General features: G+C 43.4%; 1 protein-coding gene across 2 annotated transcripts in view; it reads left to right on the forward strand.

Annotated features, from left to right (window-relative positions):
* The first annotated feature begins 10,905 nt into the window (after positions 1 to 10,905).
* LOC124524611 (adhesion G protein-coupled receptor E4-like) overlaps positions 10,906 to 24,456 on the forward strand; it is a 77,427-nt gene continuing 63,876 nt past the window's right edge. Inside the window, exons 1-4 of one of the 2 annotated variants that reach the window (XM_047096947.1) lie at positions 10,906 to 10,924; positions 14,679 to 14,771; positions 18,377 to 18,427; positions 20,862 to 20,981. In XM_047096947.1, the coding sequence (XP_046952903.1) occupies positions 14,741 to 14,771; positions 18,377 to 18,427; positions 20,862 to 20,981 (202 nt within the window). In that variant the 5' untranslated portion in view covers positions 10,906 to 10,924; positions 14,679 to 14,740. Of the gene's footprint in view, positions 10,925 to 14,522; positions 14,772 to 18,376; positions 18,428 to 20,861; positions 20,982 to 24,456 lie in introns of those variants that run through there. The other variant, XM_047096948.1, reaches the window with a different exon arrangement.

A 24,456-nucleotide genomic window follows, 5' to 3' on the forward strand; every position in this document is an offset into this window, starting at 1 on the left:
ACATTAAGAAAGTGTATGTAAGGGCACACATTTTTCTCTTTGGCCTCTGGTTCCATTATGACCAGGCACAGTACTGGGTATTCTGGACGCTTATCATGGGTTTTCTTGTACTGACTCTTGTTGTTTTCAAATGTTGCGTTGTAGTATTTCTCTTGATTCCTGAAGGGATTCCCTTCTTTAAAACTGCGCTGAGATGAGTGCTGTCTTCTCCTCACGTTTGTGCTGGCCCTGACTGTGACCTGACCATGTGGGGGCCAGATTTATAGCTAGTTCCTCAAGAAATGGGATGTCTTTGGCACACTTTGCTTAAAAACACTTGATTATTAATAATACTCTGTTAGTCACACCTGCCTGGATGTAAAGGGAAGCCATAATGTGACCATGACAGCTGTCTCATGCCTACCCCAGGGTGACCTAGAACAGGTATGCCTATGCTATTGTGAAATATTTATTTATTATTTATTTTGCACTTGTCACATTGTTAACATCTTTTCAGCTCATCAAGCCTTTTTAAAAGGCTTTTGTGTTGATGGTTGTATGGTTATCTGTGGTATACATGTGTCATCATGTATTTGATCTGAGCTCTGTCATCTCCAAGTTTTCAGTATAAACAATGCTTTAAGGAAGGTCTTTGAGCTAAATTTAAAACGGTCTACTATTTAAGTGCTTTTAAGGGTTACTAGGAGGTTGTGCGTGGAAAGAAGCTTGTATGTCTTCCTTAATGTCTGGTTGAAAAAAAAAAACAAACATAACTGTCCCAAAGCCATCAAAACTTTCCCAAACCATCAAAAAAGCCATTAGAAACACAGTAATTTGAAGTTTATTTAGGGTGTACCCATAGAGAAGCTTTCCGTCATCACTTCTGAATCATCTGGTCACCTCCCTGCCTTAACCTTTCCATTCTATTGTGCTAAGGCTATTAACTTTGGTCTGTTATAATCAGATGTTCACGTGTTTTGTCTCTATCCTATGAGTCCCTTGTCTGATTTATCTCTGTATGCCTATGACCCAGCAGAAGATTGGGCTCACAGATCAAATCTACAATGTTTGTTGAGTGAATGCACCAAGAGAGTGTTGCGTCTGCTCCACAGTAACAGGACAGTGTTCTGATATTCTGGCCTCTGAAGGACAAGTTCTCTGGGTTTTCCAAATCATTTCCTGCTCTTGCCCAACAACTAAAACAGGACCCTTTTATGCTTCCAGTAACAACAATTCCATGCTAATTCCATTACGAGCACTATTTCTAAAATGACAATAGGTGACTTAGGGAAGGTTTCCTAAAAGCAGAGCCTGAGACAAGGATTTTGGTGTCCATGATTTATTGAGGGAGTGCTCTGAGAAGAGAGAAAGGGAGGGAAGCAGGATGTGGTAGGAGAGGGACCTGGGTTCAGCCCAATCCCACATTGAGCTCTGATGCCTGTATTGCACCTCAGGGTTGGCCCCCCTTTGAGGCAAGGTGCCCAGCCTTTCATGCCCCTGTGTCTGTCAGTCACTGGCTGTGTGCTGCTCTCCTGGTAGGGGGAAGGTGCGTTATAGCTCCTGTCTGGCTCAGGCCAATGTGAAGAAAGGACAGCTGGCCTAAAAAAGGAGATTAAGGACAGACATCAACAATACCGACTACTTCCCCCCAACCCCATGACCATCAAATATAAAAAAGAAAGTTGGATTAGTCACTTCAATACTTGCTCAAAGCTCATTTTAATGAGATTTTGAACTGCATTTCAAAAGGTTTGTTTCAGCATTCTTATACACTAACAATGAAGCAACAGAAAGACAAATAAAGAAACTGATCCCATTCACAATTGCACCAAGAAGCATAAAATACCTAGGAATAAATCTAACCAAAGATGTAAAGGATCTGTATGCTGAAAACTATAGAAAGCTTATGAAGGAAATTGAAGAAGATTTAAAGAAATGGAAAGACATTCCCTGCTCATGGATTGGAAAAATAAATATTGTCAAAATGTCAATACTACCCAAAGCTATCTACACATTCAATGCAATCCCAATCAAAATTGCACCAGCATTCTTCTCGAAACTAGAACAAGCAATCCTAAAATTCATATGGAACCACAAAAGGCCCCGAATAGCCAAAGGAATTTTGAAGAAGAAGACCAAAGCAGGAGGCATCACAATCCCAGACTTCAGCCTCTACTACAAAGCTGTCATCATCAAGACAGCATGGTATTGGCACAAAAACAGACACACAGACCAATGGAATAGAATAGAAACCCCAGAACTAGACCCACAAACATATGGCCAACTCATCTTTGACAAAGCAGGAAAGAACATCCAATGGAAAAAAGACAGCCTCTTTAACAAATGGTGCTGGGAGATCTGGACAGCAACATGCAGAAGGTTGAAACTAGACCACTTTCTCACACCATTTACAAAAATAAACTCAAAATGGATAAAGGACCTAAATGTGAGACAGGAAACCATCAGAACCTTAGAGGAGAAAGCAGGAAAAGACCTCTCTGACCTCAGCCGTAGCAATCTCTTACTCGACACATCCCCAAAGGCAAGGGAATTAAAAGCAAAAGTGAATTACTGGGACCTTATGAAGATAAAAAGCTTCTGCACAGCAAAGGAAACAACCAACAAAACTAAAAGACAACCAACGGAATGGGAAAAGATATTTGCAAATGACATATCGGACAAAGGGCTAGTATCTAAAATCTATAAAGAGCTCACCAAACTCCACACCCGAAAAACAAATAACCCAGTGAAGAAATGGGCAGAAAACATGAATAGACACTTCTCTAAAGAAGACATCCAGATGGCCAACAGGCACATGAAAAGATGTTCAGCGTCGCTCCTTATCAGGGAAATACAAATCAAAACCACACTCAGGTATCACCTCACGCCAGTCAGAGTGGCCAAAATGAACAAATCAGGAGACTATAGATGCTGGAGAGGATGTGGAGAAACGGGAACCCTCTTGCACTGTTGGTGGGAATGCAAATTGGTGCAGCCGCTCTGGAAAACAGTGTGGAGGTTCCTCAGAAAATTAAAAATAGACCTACCCTATGACCCAGCAATAGCACTGCTAGGAATCTACCCAAGGGATACAGGAGTACTGATGCATAGGGGCACTTGTACCCCAATGTTCATAGCAGCACTCTCAACAATAGCCAAATTATGGAAAGAGCCTAAATGTCCATCAACTGATGAATGGATAAAGAAATTGTGGTTTATATACACAATGGAATACTACGTGGCAATGAGAAAAAATGAAATATGGCCTTTTGTAGCAACGTGGATGGAACTGGAGAGTGTGATGCTAAGTGAAATAAGCCATACAGAGAAAGACAGATACCATATGGTTTCACTCTTATGTGGATCCTGAGAAACTCAACAGGAACCCATGGGGGAGGGGAAGGGAGAAAAAAAAAAGACGTTAGAGTGGGAGAGAGCCAAAGCATAAGAGACTGTTAAAAACTGAGAACAAACTGAGGGTTGATGGGGGGTGGGAGGGAGGGGCGGGTGGGTGATGGGTATTGAGGAGGGCACCTTTTGGGATGAGCACTGGGTGTTGTATGGAAACCAATTTGTCAATAAACTTCATAAAAAAAAAAAAAAAAAAAAAAAAAAAAAAAAAAGGTTTGTTTCAAATGATGCTGCAGCTCCTTAGACTTTCTGGTAAAACCTTCCACTTACTAAAAGATCTTAGGGATTGCTTATTTTACCATTGTCATTTGGCTTTATTGAGCCTAGAATTTAATCGTGTCTACATTTCCACATATGTCAAAACATATCAAGTGCTTTCAACTTTAAAAAAAAATAAGAAAAGCTTTAGAAGGAGACATTTCTACTGCTTATCTGGGGAGGGGGGATGCTTTCTCTCTGAAATCCTGTAACGTACAGCATGAGAGACCTTCCTCCCTGAATATTACCTCACTTTATAATCAGTACCCAGTCTTGGTTATGTCTCATTTCCATGACCTTATTTCATAAGTAATTTCCAACTGTGATAAAACTGTGCGGTTTGAAATTCTCAAGCAGCATCTGCCTGTACTATAAACATGGGCTGGCTCGGTTTACATATCTAGCTTTTTGACCACAGATCGTCTTTCTTCCTCTTCCCCATTTCTCAGAAAATTCCTCCTCGGGAGTTTTTGGGTGCTGCTAAAGTGACTTCTAGTCTCTGCTCAGGATGTTTTTCTCCCATCTTTCTCTACTTTGACCTCCTCGTCCAAGTTCCTCATAGGCTTTACCCAAGTATCTGTTCTGCCCGTCACAGCGATCCACCCCCGTGCCAGGTGCAGTCCACAGAATGCTGAGATTCATCCTGACCTGTGCTGTAGGAAGCATATATTCTCTCCCCGGCTTGGGGCTGTCATTGTCTCCTGGGCCCCAGAGCTGTTCTACTTGGGCACAGAGTCACTTCTGACCCATAAACATGGCACCATCTAGCTGCCTCATTCTATCTCTTCACTTAAAGGACCTCCAAGTACCCACATAGGTCTGCTGGACACACAGTACTCTCCACCTTTGTGTCTTCTCTCTTTTTTTTTTTTAATTTTTTTTTCAACATTTATTTATTTTTGGGACAGAGAGAGACAGAGCATGAACGGGGGAGGGGCAGAGAGAGAGGGAGACACAGAATCGGAAACAGGCTCCAGGCTCTGAGCCATCAGCCCAGAGCCCGACGCGGGGCTCGAACCCACGGACCGCGAGATCGTGACCTGGCTGAAGTCGGACGCTTAACCGACTGTGCCACCCAGGCGCCCCATGTGTCTTCTCTCTTTTTGCCTCCTAGAGGATTCTTCTCAAAACCTCCATGCATATCCATTCGCACAGGTAGGTGTTGTGGAGGTACTATTATGGTATATCCCAATTGTTTGCCAAAAGCATCTAAATTCTATGTCTCGTCCAGCCCAAACACCCAAGAAGTCATAGATAAGAAAACTCAGGAGTCTTGGAGATGCTAAGGAATTTGTGCAATGTCATTTATTCATCTTACAAATATTTATTAAGTCTCCACTCTCTAGAGACTGGGGCTATGATACTAAGCAAGACGTACATTGCCTTTCCTTTCATGGAATTTACATTCTGATGGCAGGGAGAGATTCAACAAATGAGAAAGTGAAATATTTGAAATCTTTATTTTTTTTCACTTGTCACACTGCAGACATCTTTTCAATGCATCAAATTTTTTAGTTTTTATTTTTTCTGAGTGGGCTGGATGTCTTCTGTTGATCCCTCCAAATGCATCCAGTTGTCTGCCTAGAATGCTGACGCCTTTGGAAAATAATGATAAACTTCCTTGGCTACTGGCTTCCTGTTGGTTTTAGCCAATGGGAAACACCAACAGATATCAGGAAAAGGGAGGAGAGTGAGGTCAGAGTATTTGTTCTCTTAGCTCTTTTCCTGCAGGTCACCATGGGCTGTCTGTCCCTTGAATGAAGAACAGAGCTCCATGAGCTGGTACACTAAGTCTCATCAATCACAATTTCTTACTCCATGTCCATGCTTAAATTTTCTCAAAAGCTTTACATGTGTAATTCTGAAGCCTCCAAAGCCTATCCTGTGATCCACATAAAATAATTTAGAAAGCTTCAGTTATGAAATTTAGGGAATTAATATTCATCGTTGTTTGCACGTCCTGCTTTCCCCACACACTGTGATCACCACATGATCACCATAAAGATAAGACAAAAGGCCAGTGTTGTCTGGATTTTATGGAAAATGAGGTCCAACAAATCCATGGGTAGGAATATGATTTTGCCAGAATCCAAACACGTTCAACCAGGTTCCCTGTTTAAACTTGAATGGGACCAGTAATTTCTTCCTTTCTTCATTTTTTATTGAGATTAAAATCACATAACGTAAAATTCACATTTCAACTGTTTTTTAAAGCGTATAGTTCAAGGGCTTTTACGACAGTCAAAATGTGTCACTGCCACCCTGCAGGGCCACGTTAAACCATCTCTGGTGGCAAGCACATTTGGCCCGACAGGTTTGTTTGAAACAAAAGTAACAGTACTTTCGACACAGGGTTTAGGGGCACTGACCCCCATGCAGTCGAAAATCTGTGTATATCTTCTGACTCCTCAAAGTCATGACTATTAACAGCCTATTGTTGACTGGAAGCCTTCCTGATAACATAAATAATCGATTACCACATATTCTGTATGTTATATACATTATAGACCACATTCCTACCATAAAGTAAGCTAGAGAAAAGAAAACATTAAGAAAATCATAAAGAAAATACATTTACAGTATTGTACTGTATTTATATCTAGAAAAAAAATCTGCGTGTAAATGGACCCACGCGGTTCAAAGCCGTGTTGTTTCCAAGGTCAACTGCGTATTCCAAGGGCAAGGTTCGGTTGCTTTCCAGGGAACCAGGTGCTGACCAGAACTGTTTCAGCGTTAAGTCCAGGCTGCTGTTCTGATGCGGCACAAACACTGGGCTCTGCTTGGTTCTTGTGTCCTGTTCCTGCAGGGTGGAGGGCCTCACCGTGTTTTGTATTTCCAGTCAACGCTCCTATGGACTACCGCCATTTCAAAGTACGGGAAGTTTGCAGAGAAACAACTGTTTTAAAATGACAGGCACAGGGGCGCCTGGGTGGCTTGGTCGGTTGGGCATCCGACTTCGGCTCAGGTCATGATCTCACGGTCTGTGAGTTCGAGCCCCGCGTCGGGCTCTGTGCTGACAGCTCAGAGCCCGAAGCCTGTTTCAGATTCTGTGTCTCCCTCTCTCTCTGCTCCTCCCCAGTTCATGCTCTGTCTCTCTCTGTCTCAAAAATAAATAAAAGTTAAAAAAAATTAAAAATAAAATAAAATAAAATGACAGGCACAAAGGGGTGCCTGGCTAGCTCAGTCAGAAGAACATGTGACCCTTAATCTCAGGGTCATGAGTTCAAGCCCCACCTTGGGCATGGAGCCTACTTAAAAAAAAAAAAATTGAAGAGCACTGGGTGGTATATATAAGTGATGAATTACTGAATTCTCCTAAAACCAATATTGCACTGTATGTTAGCTAATTAAACTTTAAATTGAAAAAAAAAAAAAAACAGGGTGCCTGGATGGCTCAGCCAGTTAAGGGTCCAACTCTTGATTTCTGCTCAGGTCATGATATCACGGGTTAGTGGGTTTGAGCCCCACATCAGGCTCTGTGCTGACAGTGTGGAGCCTGCTGGGGTTCTCTCTCTCCCTCTCTCTCTGCCCCTCCCCTGCTTGCTCTCTCTCTCCTCAAAAATAAATAAACTTTAAAAAACTGCTTAAATGAAGAAAAAAAACAAAAAATAAACAAAGACTTTAAAAAACTAGCAGTGGTTAAACGGCAGCAAAAGGGGAAGTGGCATTAATGTTTTGTGCTTCAGGTCTACATGTTGGTAAAGGATGATGTTTCCTTCTTTGCTTGAAATGTGGCTTCCCCTTGCAAGACAGTTAATAAGAAAGACTTGGCTTCTGGTTAGAATGAGTAGAGCCATTGTATTTGCTAGATCACCAGCTCGTTATGAGAGGATATAGGGGCCCCTGGGTGGCTCAGTTGGTTAAGCATCCGACTTCTGCTCAGGTCATAGTCTCATGGTCCATGAGTTCAAGCCCCCCCCTCCCCTGCATCAGGCTCTGTACTGACATCTCAGAGCCTGGAGCCCGCTCCAGATTCTGTGTCTCCCTCACTCTCTGCCCCTCCCTTGCCTTGCTCACACTGTTAATTTCTATCAAAAATAAACATTAAAAATTTTTAAAATGAAAGGATATAACTCAGGAGCATCTGGACAGAAGAGATGCACAGGGTGAGATGTGGGGAAGGGATACAGCGTTTCCCCACCCTCTGCAGGTGCACCACCAAGCTCCCCAAATCCCCACGTGTTCACTAACTTGGAAGCTCCTTGTACCCCATCCTTTTGGGTTTTTATAAGGGCTTTATTACACAAGCATGCTCGATCAAATCGTTGCGGGCTGGTGGTTGAATGCAATCTCCAGCCCCTCTCTCCTCCCAATAGGTTGGGGGATGGGAATGAAAATTCCAACCCTCTATTTTGGTGGGTTCCCCCTGGCAACCAGCCCCCATCCTTAGGTGCTTTTCAAAAGTCACCTCATTAGCTTAAACCCAGTTGTGGTGACAAGGTTCTTGTCATGAATAACAAGACACCCATTTCAGTGTCTACGAATATAACAAAAGATGTTCCCATTGCTTTTACTGCTCAGGAAATTCCAAGGGTTTTAGGAGCTCTGTGCCAGAAACAGGAGGAAGCCCAAATATATATTTCTTATTACAAATCAAAATGTCACAGCAGAGCTAAAGGAAACCAACAAAGGATTGGGGGGAGAAGTTGCTAGCAATAGGAGGGAAGTCTTTTCAGTCCTTGGCTTAAATGGGCAAGGGGATGGAGAATCTGGAAAACGCCTCACCCTATGACAGAAGAATCTAATCATTGCCCTAATGAGCAATCTCTGCAGGAGAGGAGGAGCTTGGAAAATAAAGATTCCCATCTCTCTCTCTTCCAGCCTTATTCTCTCCTTCCACTGCTACCATTGGTCAAACTGGGTTGGAGACAGAGCACAAGGGAAGCCTGGTAATTCAGTCCCTGCAGGACAACCTCTCAGGGCACAGAGCAGGGTGAAGAAGGATGGAGAACAGATTCTTTCACAATCACCCAGAATGAATTGTTATGAGCTTGTTAAAGTTTGAGAAGCAGCCATACCCTGCCAAACTGTTCCCTAGACCAGGTATTTCCTTCTTTGGATTGGATTGTGGAACAGACTGGGATTCTGTTGTGGTGACAACCTACTGTTCCATCAAGGAAATCTGAGATATCCTAAGTAGGGATTAAAGAAGTTCATTGATGGATTCTTGTGTCTGATGGCTTCTGCTTTTGTTGTTTCCCAGCTTGTTCATCACCTCATGGACCACTCTACCGTTTGTCTGTGTCCCTCTCTGGGGCTTCACATTCAAACTCTCCAAGAGAGAAGCTGAATGGATTGGCCAGTCAGCATTCAATATGGAGAAATACTCTAAGGTAGATTTCTCTGCTTGGGCCACCTCATAGGTTGTTGGTGCTGGATGGTCCCATCAATTGTGGTTAGAAGGTGAAGTCACACAGTACCATGCCTGACAACGTGTGTAAAAACTTCTTTCAGTCCACTTTGTGAAGTGTATCAGTTAGCCTTGGCTGTGTAACAAACCACCCCCAAATTTCATTTGCTTCAAATAACAACCATATTGTTTTGTTCATGATTTTGTAGGTTGGTTAGACATTTCTTCTGGTCTAGTCTAGCCTGACTGGTCTCTGATGAGCTCTTTCATGCATTTGTGGTCAGTTGATGGGTCAGCTGGTTGCTGGATGATCTAGCATAGCCCTACTCCTACTTCTGTCACTGGCAGGTTGACAACCAGAGTGGTGGATTGCTAACTAATGAGCCTTCACTCTCTTCCTCATGGCCTCTCATCCTCTAGTAGACTAGCTTGGGCTCCTTCACATTAAGATTTTGGGAATCAAGTGCAGCAACAGAGGGCAAGCCCCACTAGGCAAGAACTTTCCAAATCTCTGTTTCCATCCTGTTGGCTGTTGTTCCAGTGGCTAAAGCCAGCCACACAGTCAAGTCTAGAGTCAGCATAGAAGGACCATGCACAAAGATGGAGTATTCTTGCATATGTTTGTGCAAATTGTCATATGCAGAATCAGGCTGCAAGCACTTAAAATGCTCAGAATTTCAGGGACTTCTCTTGGGGTCAGGCATTTCAGGTTAACGTTCAGATACTTTTCATGTTAGCTCAGCTGACAGTGATAAACCTAAGCTCTCTTTCATTTGTCATTCAAAAGAAACATTCTCAATATCGCATGGTGCAAATATTTTGAGTCTTACATGGAGGGGCTAACTGCCTGTGGACCATATCTAAGTGATTATTTGAATATTTTACTGCATTGACTGTAATTAATTTACAAAATAAATGTCAGGGATAATAAGGTGATACTTGATAAATGCAACAAAATCAAGATAAGGAGTAAATCACTAGATAAGGATTTACTCCTTGTGTGTATTTGGACTTGTTAAACTAGGGTTTTTGTTTTTGTTTTTTGCTGTACCTGTGCTGGCTCTTAGAAAGATTCTTCTGATGTGAACTAGAAGAAAATTTCAGGACACCATGCTAGTGGGACCAATCAAGACTTTCATCAGCCTAGTAGATGAGTATAATTGGGATGAGTGACCCTATCTCAAAGTCCAAGAATATGGGTATGTCATTTTCCCAAGATGGTAAACTGAGAAGTGACACCATAATAAGGAACTGGATGGTACATAGATACACTGGCACAGTGGGATACACTCTCCCACAGCCTGGCCTTCTCTCTCTTGCTAAGAAGTTCACCAAATTAAAGAAGCCTCTCCAAAGTTGGATCCATTTTCTTGGTGTGAATGGAAGTTGATGCCACTCTCCATTACCTGATTTTCCACATGGAACACCATCATCATTTCCAAACTCATTTTCTGAGACACTTCAATACGATCCACCCTCACGTAACGCACTATTTAAATTACCCAAATGAGGGGCGCCTGGGTGGCGCAGTCGGTTAAGCGTCCGACTTCAGCCAGGTCACGATCTCGCGGTCCGTGAGTTCGAGCCCCGCGTCAGTCTCGGGGCTGATGGCTCGGAGCCTGGAGCCTGTTTCCGATTCTGTGTCTCCCTCTCTCTCTGCCCCTCCCCCGTTCATGCTCTGTCTCTCTCTGTCCCAAAAATAAATAAAAACGTTGAAAAAAATTAAAAAAAAAATAAATTACCCAAATGAAAAGAGAACTAAGGGACCCTGCATTATGCAAGCTGCCCAGTCAACACCCCCAGCCTTCTCATCCACCCACGAGACTCCTTGAGAAATTGGAGTTCCAGATAAGAAGCGATGTACTTCCTTCTTCATTAGCTCTGATAAGCTGCCAGGGTAAGAAACAAGAACTTTTCATCTTGTGGGTGAGTAAGAACAGATTAGTGTCTTTCCATAGAAAATAGAAAATGTTTCACAGGTTATGTTGGGTCTAGGAAAATGTCTGGTACTGGAGAAATGTTCAAGGAGACCTCGTTCTATATCCTGTTGCTTTGTTTATTGAAAGCTGCTATTGTAGGGATCGTTTTCTAGCTTCTGGTCGTGCAACACGTGGTAATGCAGAACATACTGAAATGCCTCGGTGCTCTCGACAGATGATGAATTATATATTAAGGGGCTTCAGGTGAATTAAAATCCAGGCATACCTTATTTTACTGCACTTTGCTTAATTGCACTTTGCAAATACAGCATTTTTTTTTTTTACAACTTGTAGGTTTGTATCAAGAAATCTATTGGCACTATTTGTTGGACAGCATTTGCTCACTTCGTGTCTCTGTGTCACACTTTGGTAATTCCAGCAGTGTTTCAAATTTTTCATTATTATTATGTTTGTTTGGTGATTTGTGATCACTAATATGACTCTTGAAAGCTCAGATGGTTGTTAGCATTTTTCAGCAATAAAGCGATGTTTCTGTAACGGATGTACATTTTATATGGATATAATGCTATTGCATTATGTAATAGGTTACAGTATAATGTACACATATTTTTATATGCACTGGGAAACCAAAACATTTATTTGACTCACTATATTGAGGGGGTCTGGAACCCACTCTGCAATATCTCTGAGGTATGTCTGTAATAAAGTTTCAAGAAACGAGCCTGAAGCAGACGTAGCATATAACCAATTTGTTACTGAAAATGAAGAAAACAAGACCCAGAAAGATGAATATGTTTACTGAGGTCACATAGTGAATTAACAAGCTTTGTCACTCCCCACGCCTCACCTCCACGATAAACACATCAGCACAATTAAATGCAAGGCTCACTGTCAAAGGATTGTCTATTTCGTTCACGGCCAAGTGACTCACTGTACAGGCCAGTGTTTTTCCAGCTGTTTGTGACCCACTGGAGGGGGGCAGGGTCATGAAACCAACTTAGTGGGTATTATAACCAGCATTTTAAAAGGAATGCAAGGGACTATAATTATAAAATATCAAATGTAGCATGTTAATTTGTGAAACTTGGTTCAGTTTGCCCTCTCTCTCTCTCTCTAATGAAAATGTATTTCTTATAGTGGGTTATGGTAAAAAATCTCTCCGAGTTAGCATTCTAGGTACGTAAAAAAAAAAAAAAAAAAGCCAGCCACAGAAAGACAAATACTGTATGATCTCCATTACATGTAGGAGTTACAATACTCAAATCCATAGAAGCAGAGGGTAGAACGGTGGTTGCCAGGGGTTAGGGGATGGGGGAAATGAGAAGTGATGGTCAATGGGTACAAAATTTCAGTTATGCAAGATGATAAGTTCTGGAGATATACTATGCAACATGGCGCCCATAGCTAACAACAGTATTGTATACTTACAATATGCTGAGGGGATAGATCTTATGTTAAGTGTTTGTATCACACATGTATGTGTGCATACACATAAACACACACAAATAACCACAAAGGGGCAGGAGGAAACTCTGGGAGGTGATTGATATCTTTATGGCCTTGATGGTGGTAATGGTTTCATGGATATATACTTAAGCCCAAACTCATTGAGTTGCACACATTAAACATGTACAGCTGTTCACATGCCAATCATACCTCAGTAAGGTGATCTTAAAAAGCCCAAAAGAGGGGCCCCTGCATGGCTCAGTTGTTTGAGCATCTGACTTCAGCGCAGGTCATAATCTCATGGTTTATGAGTTCGAGCTCCACATTGCACTTACTGCTATGAGCGCAGAGCCTGCTTTGGATCCTCTCTTCCCCCTCTCGCTCTGTCCCTCCCTGGCTCGTGCTCTCTTTCTCTCTCTCAAAAATAAATAAACATTTAAAAGAAGACCCAAAAGACCAAATCAGCATTGCTAAAGGTTTCAGTGGTTCTGAAAAACATGATCACCTCTTTCACATAAAATGCTCACTTTAGTTAAACCAGTTTCAAAAGAGGCCTCAGAAAAGAATTATCCTCATCTAGACATGATTTTTTTTTTAGTTTTTTAGAAAGTAAGCTCTATGCCCAACATGGCGCTTGAACTCACAACCCTGACATCAAGAGTCACATGCTCTACTAACTGAACCTGCTAGGTGCCCGTAGACATAGTTTCTTCACACAAAGAGTTTCCACAGTATATTTTGGAAGTAGGTTTTTGGAAGGGAAGAGAGCCATGAATCAAATAAAGGAAATGGATGTTGAGAGAAGGGAAAGCATCCAGGAGATTACAAGTATAAGTCCTCCAAGATTCCCAGGTACAGAATTTGACTTGCAATTATACGATTTGTCCATTGCAGATATTAAAAGCTGGTGGCCCACTGGTTCTGCAATTAGGGAAAAAGTAGAATTGAATGTCTTTAGATAGAGCCCAGAATCTTCAGTTCTCCACACTCCTCCTTGCTTCCCCAAAATGGCCTTGCTTATTTATATTACATGTTTTGCACCTAGGAAATGCTGAGGCTTAGTATCTCACTGCACTTTATATGTGGGTTTTGGACTCAGACTGACTTTTCCAAGTCTTAGCTTTGCATTGTGCTAGCAGTGCCACCTGGAGCAGGTGACAGACTCTCTTCAAGCCTCAATTTCATCACTGGAAGAGTGGGAAGATATTATATGATCTACATCACAAGGTGGTTGTGAGCTTTCAATGAAACAATAGTGTCAAAACACTTAGTAAGGGACTTAGCCCACCACAGAAGTTCCATAAATGTTTTGGGGACGTGAGAATAGAAGGCTAACAGAAGTATGTGCAGCAAAATTTGACTTGCATGCTAGATGCCAGCACATAATGTGTGACTAGCCTGTTCAAGCCATCGGGACTAAGACTTTTTTCTGAAAGGGGCCTTCTGAGGCCACTACTTTGTTCCTGGGGGAGCTTCACAGGACCCTGTGAATTCTCAACGCCTCTTGATAATGGATCAATCCTTAACACACAAAGTCGTGGTTATAATTGGTGTCAGGAAAGAGACATGGGAGACCTCCATCACTACCATTGTCATCACCACCACCATCATCACCATAACCACTACCACAGTCCAGCAATTGCACTACGAGGTATTTACCCAAAGGACACCAAGTACAGATTTGAAGGGGAACGTGCACCCTGATGTTTATGGCAGCACCGTCAACAATAGCCCAATGATGGAAAGAGCCCAATGCCCATTGACTGATGAATGGATAAAGAAGATATAGTGTAAATATATTCATCAAAAAGAATGAAAGTTTGCCATTTGCAACAACACACACGGAGCTAGAATGTATTATGCTAAGTGAAATAAGTCAATCAGAGAAAGACAAATACCATAGGATTTCAGTTATATGTGGAATTTAAGAAACAAAACAGATGAACATATGGGAAGGGGAGGTGGGGAAGAGGAGAGAGGGAAACAAACCATAATTGACTCTTAGCAATAGAGAACAAACTGAGGGTTGATGGAAGGAGGTGGGTGGGGGATGGGCTAGATAGGTGATGGGGATTAAGGAGGGCACTTGTTGGGATGAGCACTGGGTGTTGTATGTAAGTGATGAATCACTGAGTTCTACTCCTGAAACCAATATTGCAGTGTATGTTAACTAATTAAAATTTAAAAAAGAAAAAAAAAGGCAGAAATCAAAATGTTTTGAGAAGCATTGGCCACCTGGCCCCTGAAGTCTGTGACCATCCGAAATTGACTTTCATGGGGTTTATTCATTCCAGGAACCCTTGGCACGTCCTGTTTGAGAGTGCTTCTCAATTGTTGCTTCTGATATCGCAGTGCTATGGGAAGCAGGTGTCTGCCCCTGCTCTCAGGTGAGTGCAACAAAGAATTCTCTCTTCTCCCCATGACCCTGATATCCCAGTTTGGGTTGCTCCCCCAAATTTGTCACTTTGTGCAGAAATGACTGTGTGAGCCAGTCCTATTCGAAACTCTCACACTGAGTCTCTTAGTTGCTCTCCCCGAGCATAACTAAGACAAAGACTTGGATGTAAGTAGTTCACTTGGGAAGGGATCCCAGGAGGCACACAGGCGGGAGTGGAGGATGCCAGATGGGACAGAGACAAGAGCAGATGAAGGATATGTTAACAATGAGTTACCTCTGTGGGTAACTGCCATTCAACACTGCTGGGGAGCCCCCAAGAGGGAATACCTAACGTGCCTTAGCAGGGCAAAGAGACTGGGCTATACACCCTTGGTCCTCATCTCTCACAGCTAGATAGCCACTCCAGCATAACTTCTGAACATTTGGGGCTTGTCCCCCACAGGCTGCAGAAAATGCTCTCCTACTGAAAGAGTAAGTTATCTGTATGGATAGGAGCCTTTTCAGGGGAAGACTATAGGGGGACACTTCACGGGTCTGCTATAGTGATCAACCACCAAGAGGGTCCGGGGTTGGACCACTGTAGTTTAGTACAATGACCTGGGCCTATACCTACCCTTCTGCTCTGGGATTTTGAATCTGCAAGGTATGGGTTAAACCAGGCTTGTTAAACGATCTTATTAGCAAGCATGTGATGTCCAGTATATGTCAGGAGTGGGCAAACTTTTTCTATCAAGGGCTAGATAATTACTGTTCTCAGCTTTGTGGGCCATGTGGTCTCCCTCTGAACTCCTCAACTCTGCACTGCCATACAAGAGTACGCCCAAGCCTTCCTCCAACTGATGGGCATGGCTGTGTTCCAATAAAACTTGATTTATATTGACCATGTAAGAACTGTAAAAACCATTCCTAGCTCACAGGCCATACAAAAACGAGCAGTGGTCTGAATTTGACCTGTGGGCCATAGTCTGCTGACCCCTGCCCCATAGGGACCAAGTAATATTTCTTTTTTGTGAAGAAAGCATTCACAAGGATATTGCTGGTATTTGGGCTTTTTTTTTTTTTTTTTTTTTTATAGAAATGGCCATGTCATATGATTCAGCCTGTTATCATGAATCCTTAAAGGTCATGTTTTTGTCAGTACCCATAATATGAAGCATAGTAAATATTACAGAGGAGGCAGAAAGAGCCTTATCTTGTCCAAGAGATCTGTCTCATTTTGTGATCATCCAAACGGGCCACGGGCAGATTTCTTACTCTTCCCCCGTCCGTGTGGTACAAATTCAAATTACTTCCATCTTACTTGTCATACTTAAACCACCTGGGGGCTGGTGTTAGCTGTGAAAGCCAATGCCTCCAGATTTTAGCAAAGGATCCCAGCACAGCCTGCTTGTGAGGAAAGAGAAAAAAAATCCAAGAAAAAACATTTTTCAAGTGCCTGGTTATTTGCCACCTATATGTACCTTGAGGGAGTGATATTAGGAAACATGTGGAAAGCTTTCTGCATTTCTTTTTTTTTTTTTTAATTTTTTTTCAATGTTTTTATTTATTTTTGGGACAGAGAGAGACAGAGCATGAACGGGGGAGGGGCAGAGAGAGAGAGGGAGACACAGAATCGGAAACAGGCTCCAGGCTCCGAGCCATCAGCCCCGAGACTGACGCGGGGCTCGAACTCACGGACCGCGAGATCGTGACCTGGCTGAAGTCGGACGCTTAACCGACTGCGCCACCCAGGCGCCCCTCTGCATTTCTAAATTCATCCCCAACTTTAAAAAAAAAAATTTTTTTTTAACGTTTATTTATTCTTGAGAGAGAGAAAGAGACAGAGCATGAGTAAGGGAGGGCCAGAGAGAGAGGGAGACACAGTCTGAAGCAGGCTCCAGGCTCCGAGCTGTCAGCACAGAGCCCGATGCGGGGCTCGAACCCACAAGCCACGAGATCATGACCTGAGCCTGAAGTCGGTTGCTTAACTGACTGAGCCACCCCAACTTTCATATAAAGCTTCATCTAAAAATGTGGGAGATATTTTTAAGTCATCCTCAAAATGGACCATGCCCCAAACATGCTCATCCATTCCAAACTTCCCACAGTCTTGGACTTTGAGGCTTCTTATGGTCTGTGCTATTCAGATCCCCTCTTACTCCAGAGAAAGCACTGGTTACTAGGAGTTAGACCTGGGCTGTGTTCTGCCATAGCCACCAGGCACGCGTTGGTCTTGAGCACTAGAGAACAGGCCAGCCTGAATGGAGATTGGCCCCACGTGCGAAATGCATCTTTGGTCTCAAAGACTATCTTACACGCAGGAAAGAATGCAAAACACTTTATGAATAATTTGCCACATCTGGATTGCGGGTTGAAATGATCACATCTTGACTATTGGGTCAAACACAATAATAAAATTAATTTCACCTGTTTTTCTCAGCCTTTAAAACGCAGCTACTAGCAAATTTAAAAGGACCCACGTGGCTCACATTATATCTCCCTCGGACAGTGTGGGGCTAGAGGTCTAGACAGGTCTAGGTGCACTGTTGCATGTGGAAAGGAGTTTGGCAGTTGGCCTTTCGGTGCTACGCTTGGAGAAAAGCTTTATGAGCCGCTGACTTTTCAGAAATCGGGACGCACAGCTAATGATATTGTGATTTATAATGAGATATACGTCTTTGGGCTTTGTCCCCACTTGGGAATTTCCCTGAGGAGCGTGATGAAACACGTGTCTTCTGTTATGGTAATAAGGTGATTTGGGTAACTCACGGCAGGGCGGGGCTAGGGCTGGGGGCGGGGCGGGGGCGGGGAGCGGGGCGGGGGCGGGGAGGGTGGGGCGGGGCCGGGGCCGGGGAGCCAATCACGTAATCAGCAGGCTAGCCCTTTCAGCCCCACCTCCTGATTTTCGGGGAGGGGCGAAGAGCTGGAGGGTGGGTAGCCAGCCGAGGGTCAAGGGTCTAATCAATCTTGCCTGTGTGAGGAAGTCTCCCTAAGACCCGAGAGGCTGCTGGGGCTGGTGAAGCTGGTCTGCGGAGAGTGGCCTCCCGGAGAGGGCAAGGAGGCTCTGCGCCCTTCCCCTGTTATCTTGCCCCATCCCTCCTCCATCCAGTGTTCCTGCGTGATACCTTTTCCTAACAGGTCAGCAGTCTAGTAACTGCAATGTTTCTCTGAGCTGCTCCAGCGCATTAATGCAGCAGGAGAGGGAGGTGACAACTTAGGCTTTCTACGGCTTCTGAAGGCGGGGGGGGGGGGGGGGGGGGGGGCAGGCTTGTGGGAGCAAGCCCTTAACCTGTGGGATCTGATGCTGTCTCTGGGTAGATGGTGCAGAAGTTGAGCTGAATTGTAGGACACCTAGCTGGTGTCAGAGCACTGATTGCTGGTGTGGGAAACACCCCCCACCCCCCACACAAACTTTCGCACATTGAAACTGGGTGTAGACCCTCTTACAGCTGCAATCAGATGGCCCTGGCCCGCTTCACTAGTATATGATGCCCTCCCTGACCCTCACTTTTGTAATCTGCCTGGAAGAATCTGCAATAAAGTCAGCAGGGTATGCCCGGCCCTATCCCCATTGGGCTTCAGCCAAGCTGAACTGTCCCCCTCTCTCTGTTCCAGGTCTCACTGTCCTGCTGGCTCTGTCAGGATCACATGTCAAAAATTCTGAAGGTGAGCTTACTCATTGCCAAATTCCAGGGAACGGAAATTAGGGTCTGCGACCTGCCTCAAGGAGGGGGAAGGAGCCCTTTTCAAGGGAGACCACATAAATCCCTGCTGCCTTCTTCCTTTTGCCTGCAGCTCCCAAGGACTGCCCCCCGCCTTTGCATCATCATCGCCATTTATGTAACTCGTGCTTTGCACCAGGCTCAATGCTAAGCAAATTGCACACTGATCCCATGCAATCCTGACATTCCTACAGAGAAGGTCCTGACCGTATCCTCACTTGACCAGTGGCCCTCTGGAGAAGTAGCTGGCTCAAGGTCGCACAGCTGGTGGATGGTGGACTGTGCCCTTTCTTTCCCAGAGCCTGTGTCCAAGTCATGGCAGGAGATACTTTTGCTTTTCCCCATGTCCTGGGTTGCGTCCCTCCAGAAGCACACCCTGAGAAAAGGACCTGAGAACAAGTCATTTATCTGGGAGGTTGATGAGTTTGGGGGTGATAGTTCATGGGGTCTGGAGCCTACGACCAAGAAAGAATTCTTGAAGACATCTTTGTTGCAAAAAGGTGATTTTATTGAACCATGGGGACAGGACCCCTGGGCAGGAAGAGCTGCCCCGGGACCATGAGGAGAAACTGGTTATATACGTTGGGGTTGTAGGAGGTCTAATCCAGGGGAAGTTTCTAGTGAGATTTTCATATTTCCTAAGAAGACTCACAGGATACTGGAGGCCTAGCTATTGTCAGGCTAGGGTTGTTTTTCCCTCTAGCAAATCATTAGCATTAAGACAGTAAGGAGTTCCTGTAGAAACATTTTACTCTGCCCGCCTCCTCAAGTATTTGTCAATGGGCTGCAGATTATAAGGAAATTTAGTTGTATCTGCCATTTCCTTCTGCCTTTGTTTCCCACATCACTATGGAGGGGTGGTGGAGACTTAGGTCCTGCAGGACTATGGTCTCTATTAATTAACCCTGTGTTTTCCCCCTTCCCTTTGTTCTTGGGCACCCAGGAGAGCCAGAGGAATATCACACATATATTGCACCTGGTGGGGAGGTGAGGGTTGCAGTGGCCTATCAGCTTGTTCCCTCACCAGAGGTGATTCTAGGAAGTGCCAGGTGGGAGTGGGAAATTACCTGGGAAGGCGAGGAGCCATAAGGATCCATTGTCAAGCAGGTTACATGTAACAATGGGAGCTGGGATGTACTAAGGAGTCTACACCCCAGCGTTATTCCCCTTGATGAGCAAGGAAGCTGTTATCTTCTTAAACTTGTGGTAAAATATACATAACATAAAATTCACCATCATGATCATTTTAAAGTGTGCAGCTCAGTGACATCAAACACATTTACACTGTTGTCTAACCATCCCCACCAACCACCTCCAGAACATTTTTCCTCTTCTGAAACTCTTCCCCATTGAACAATTCCCCATTTGCCTTCCCACCAGCCCCAGGATCCACCATGTGCTTTCTGTCTTTAGGAATTCGACTCCTCTAGGGACCTCCTGTATGTAGCATCAAACAGTAGTCATCCTTTGATGACTGCTTTATTTACCCACCGTAATGTCTTCAGAGCTCACTCATGTTGTAGCAGGTGTTGGAATTTCCTTCTTTCTTAAAGCTGAATAACATTCCATTGTATGGATGGGCCACATGGTGTTTATTCATCTGTCAGTGGACTCGTGGGGTGTTTCCACCTTTTGGCTACTGTGAATAATGCAGCTATGAACACAAGTGTGCAAATATCTCTTCAAACCCCTTCTTTCAGTTCTTTGGGATATATACCTAAAAACAGAATTGCTGTATCATATGGTAATTCTATAAATTTTTTAATTATTATTTTTGAGAGAGAGCATGAGCAGGGGAGGGGCAGAGAGGGAGGGAGAGAGAGAGAGAGAGAGCATGAGCAGGGGAGGGGCAGAGAGGGGGAGAGAGAGAGAGAGAGAGAGAGAGAGAGAGAGAGAGAGAGAATCCCAAGCAGGCTCTGTGCCATCAGCATGAGGCCTGATGCGGGGCTTGAACTCATGAACTGTGAGATCATGACCTGAGCCAAAATTGGATGCTCAACAGACTAAGCCACCCAGGCACCCCCCCCCACCTTTTTTTAAACACCCTGACTCATGTCAGTCATTGATTGAGGGATCTGCTCCATTGCTATCCTGCCTTGTGAGCACAGAGGACTCTGGTGGCCAGAGAAAGCCCTCAGGTAGAGAGACTCAGGTGCTGACAGTGGGAAGTTCTGTTGAGCATAAGTGATGCTGGTGGCTGAGGCTGGATGTGTGTGGGGCAGACACTGCAAGCATCTGTGTTCAGCAGTAGGAGGGGTGGGCAATGGAGGCTAACAGCGCTATTCTGCTGACCACAGCATCTGAGACATCGTAAGGGCTTAAGGAATATTTCTTGAATGAATGAGTACATGAATGGAATGATCCTGTGTTCTCTGCAGGTCTCTGTCCCAAGTGCCCTGAAAATGCCAGCTGCTCCAACAGTACCCACTGTGCTTGTAAAGATGGATTTCAGTCCGTGTCTGGGAGGAAGTACATTGAGCCCCATGAGAAGTGTGAAGGTAATGATGGAACCCACATCATCCTGGAATCCCTGGACGAGGCAGGGGCATGTGTTCTATGGGTGTGCCAGTGACGTAAAGATGAAGTCGTGCTACAGGATGGAAATGTCAGGGCTGTCTCAGTGCCCCTAGAGAAGTCCCTACCCTTTGTGTCCCCTTCACTCTCTCTGAGGCTGGCTTCATGTTTTTCTTTAGAGGAAGGTAGAGTTCCCAGGACCCTTGATGTTTCAAGCACTGGTTTTTGTTTGTCTGAGAATCCATAGGGGTGGGGACTGTGTCTGTTTTGTTCATTGCTGTATGCTGAGGACAGAGAATAATGTCACATAACAGAGACCCAATAAAAATGTGTAGTCCAAGAGAACAAATGAACAACTTACTATCTTGACAATATCTTCCATGATCTGGCCCCAGCTTAGTATTTCAGTTTCCCTTTTCACTACTCCCTTCTGCTCCAGCCTAAATAAGCCTTTCTCATTTCCACAAATTCTAAAGGTCTATTTGAGTACACCAAAGACAAAAACCACTCCTGAATATCTGACCGGTAGAGATGGATAACGGCTTGGTGGAGTTGTGTAAATTCAGAAGGCAAAGCGAACCATGGTAGACTACTTAGGATTTACTCTATTTTATTGTGGCAAAATATATGCAATGTAAAATGTACCATTTTAACCATTTTGGGGTGTATCTTTCAGAAGCATTAAATACATGCATATTGTTGCGCAACCATCCCCACTGTCCATCCCTAGAACCTGTTCATCTTCCCAAACCGAGATTCCGTTCCCATGAAACACAGACTCCCCACCCCCTCCCCCACCCCTGGCTCCCACCATCTACTCTCTGTCTCTGTGGATGGGACTCCTCTAGGGACCTCCTGTGAGTGAAATCAGACAATACTGGATTTATTTATTTAAATTATTTTTTTTAATTGTAAAATACAACAAAATTTATCATTGTAACTATTTTTTTTTACTTGTGAAACATTTTTTGTTTTGGTATGTTTTTTTCTTTACTTCAAATTTGTATGTAAATTCCAGTTAGTTGGCATATAGTATATCAGTTTCAGGTGTAGGATTTAGTGATTGATCACTTACATACAAAACCCAGGGCTCATCCCAACAAGTGCCCTCCTTAATCCCCATCACCCATTTAGCCCATCCCCCAACCCCCCTCCCTCCACCAACACTCAATTTATTCTCTGTCATTAAGAGTGTGTTTTATGGTTTGCCTCTCCTTTTTTCCCCTATGTTCATCTGTTTTGTTTCTTAAATTATACATATGACTGAAATCATACGGTATTTGTCTTTCTCTGACTTATTTCACTTAGCATAATTATATATATATACATATATATCATATAGATAGATATGATATAGATATAGATATAGATATAGATATAGATATAGATATAGATATCACATCTTCTCTATCCCTCCATCAGCTGAGGACATTTGGGCTCTTTCCCTAGCTTGGCTATTATAGATAATGCTGTTACAAATATCAGGATGCGTGTGCCCCTTTGAATCAGCACTTTTGTTTCCTTTGGGTAAATAGTAGTGTAATTGCTGGTTCATAGGATAATTCTACTTTTAACTTTTTGAGGAACCTCCACAGTGTTTTCCAGAGTGGCTGCACCAGTTTGCATCCCCACCAACAGTGTAAGAGTGTTCCCCTTTCTGCATCCTTGCCAACATCTGTTGTTTCCTGTGTTAATTTTAGCCATTCTGACAGGTGAGAATCACTATAACTATTCTTAAGTGTACAGTTCACTGAAATTAAGTATATTCACAATGTTGTGCAACGATCCCTACCCTCCATCTCCAGGACTTTTTTCATCTTGCAAAACTGAAACTCTGTCCCCACTGAACATTAACTTCCCGTTCTCCTTCCCCAGGCTCCCATGATCATACTTTCTGTCTCCATTAATTTGACTCCACTAGGGACCTTCTATAAGTGGAATCATAAAACATTGGATGTATCTATTTTTAAAGCTTTTTAAAACAGCTCAGGGAATTCTGTATTACCCTTTGCCCAATTCCCCTAAGGTCAGCTAACAATATGACCATACTACAATGATGAAAACCAGGGAATTAATACTGGTCTAATCGTGTTAAATAAACCACAGACTTTTTTTTTTTTTTTTTTACCAGTTTCACCAATTTTTCTTTCATTGTCCTTTTTTCCTGCTTCAAGAACCATTTCAGGATCCTATTTAGTTGCCATGCTCCTGAGACAGCAATCTGTGACAGATATTTGGCCTTTTCTCATCTTCCACGACTTTGACACATTTGGTAGGACACCAGAGATGCCCTTTTGCACTTTGCTCTTTTTTCTTGATTAACAGTATATCCTAGAAATTACTCCAATTCATGTAGAGCTATTCCCCACTCTTTTACGTAGCTGTGTGGGTAAACCATAGTTTCTTCAACCCTCTTCTGTGTGTGAGGGCATTTTAGTTGAACACTTAGGCTCTTTCCAATATTTGTGGGAGATGTGTCTTCAGGGTAGAGTCCTGGAGGTGAGGTGGCTTAGTTAAGAGGTAAGTCCATATGTACCTTGATTAGCTACCCCAAATTTAATTCCAGGAGAGTTGTACCAATTGACATTCCCACCACCATTGCATGAAAGCACCTGTCTCCCCACCATCTTGCCGACAGAACATGTTTTCAGAATGCATTGCCAGTATGCTAGGTGAGAAATGGTATCTCAGTAGATTTTTCACGGTCATCTCTAATTATGATACAATTTTTAAAGTCATCTCTATGCTCAATGTAGGGCTTGAACTCACAGCCCTGAGATCAAGAGCCAACCAGGTGCCCCTAATTATGAACAATCTTGAACATTTTATGTTAGAGGATCATTTTTGTATCTTCTTTCTGAATTTCTGTTCATGTCTTTCCCCTATATTTTTTACTGAGTGTTTCTTTTTCTCCCAATTTTTTATTTCTTTATAGGTTAGAGATCTGGGTCCCTTGTCAGTAGTATACATGGAGAATATTTTCTCTGTGTTTGTCAATTGTCTTTAGACTTTGTTTATGTATTTTATTTAGCCATGCAACTAATTTAAAAAAATTATATAGGCAAATTTACTAAGGAACTTAAGTCTTCATTACAATGTTTTCCCCTACACTGAGATCAAAGAATTCACCTCTGTTTAATTCTAGTATTTGTATGGCTCCATTTTTACATTTGAATCTCTGATCCACTTAGAGTTTATTCTTAAGAATTGTATGAGACCCAGGTCTCATTTTATCTTTTTTTTTTTTTTAATTTTTTTTTAATGTTTATTTATTTTTGAGACAGAGAGAGACAGAGCATGAATGGGGGAGGGTCAGAGAGAGAGGGAGACACAGAATCCGAAGCAGGCTCCAGGCTCTGAGCTGTCAGCACAGAGCCTGACGCGGGGCTCGAACCCACAGACTGCGAGATCATGACCTGAGCCGAAGTCAGACACTTAACCGACTGAGCCACCCAGGCG

The sequence above is a fragment of the Lynx rufus genome, unplaced genomic scaffold (assembly GCF_022079265.1).
Source record: "Lynx rufus isolate CCGP_SWC_20201006 ecotype Redwood Valley unplaced genomic scaffold, mLynRuf1.p SCAF_4, whole genome shotgun sequence".
NCBI classification, from domain to species: Eukaryota; Metazoa; Chordata; class Mammalia; order Carnivora; family Felidae; genus Lynx; species Lynx rufus.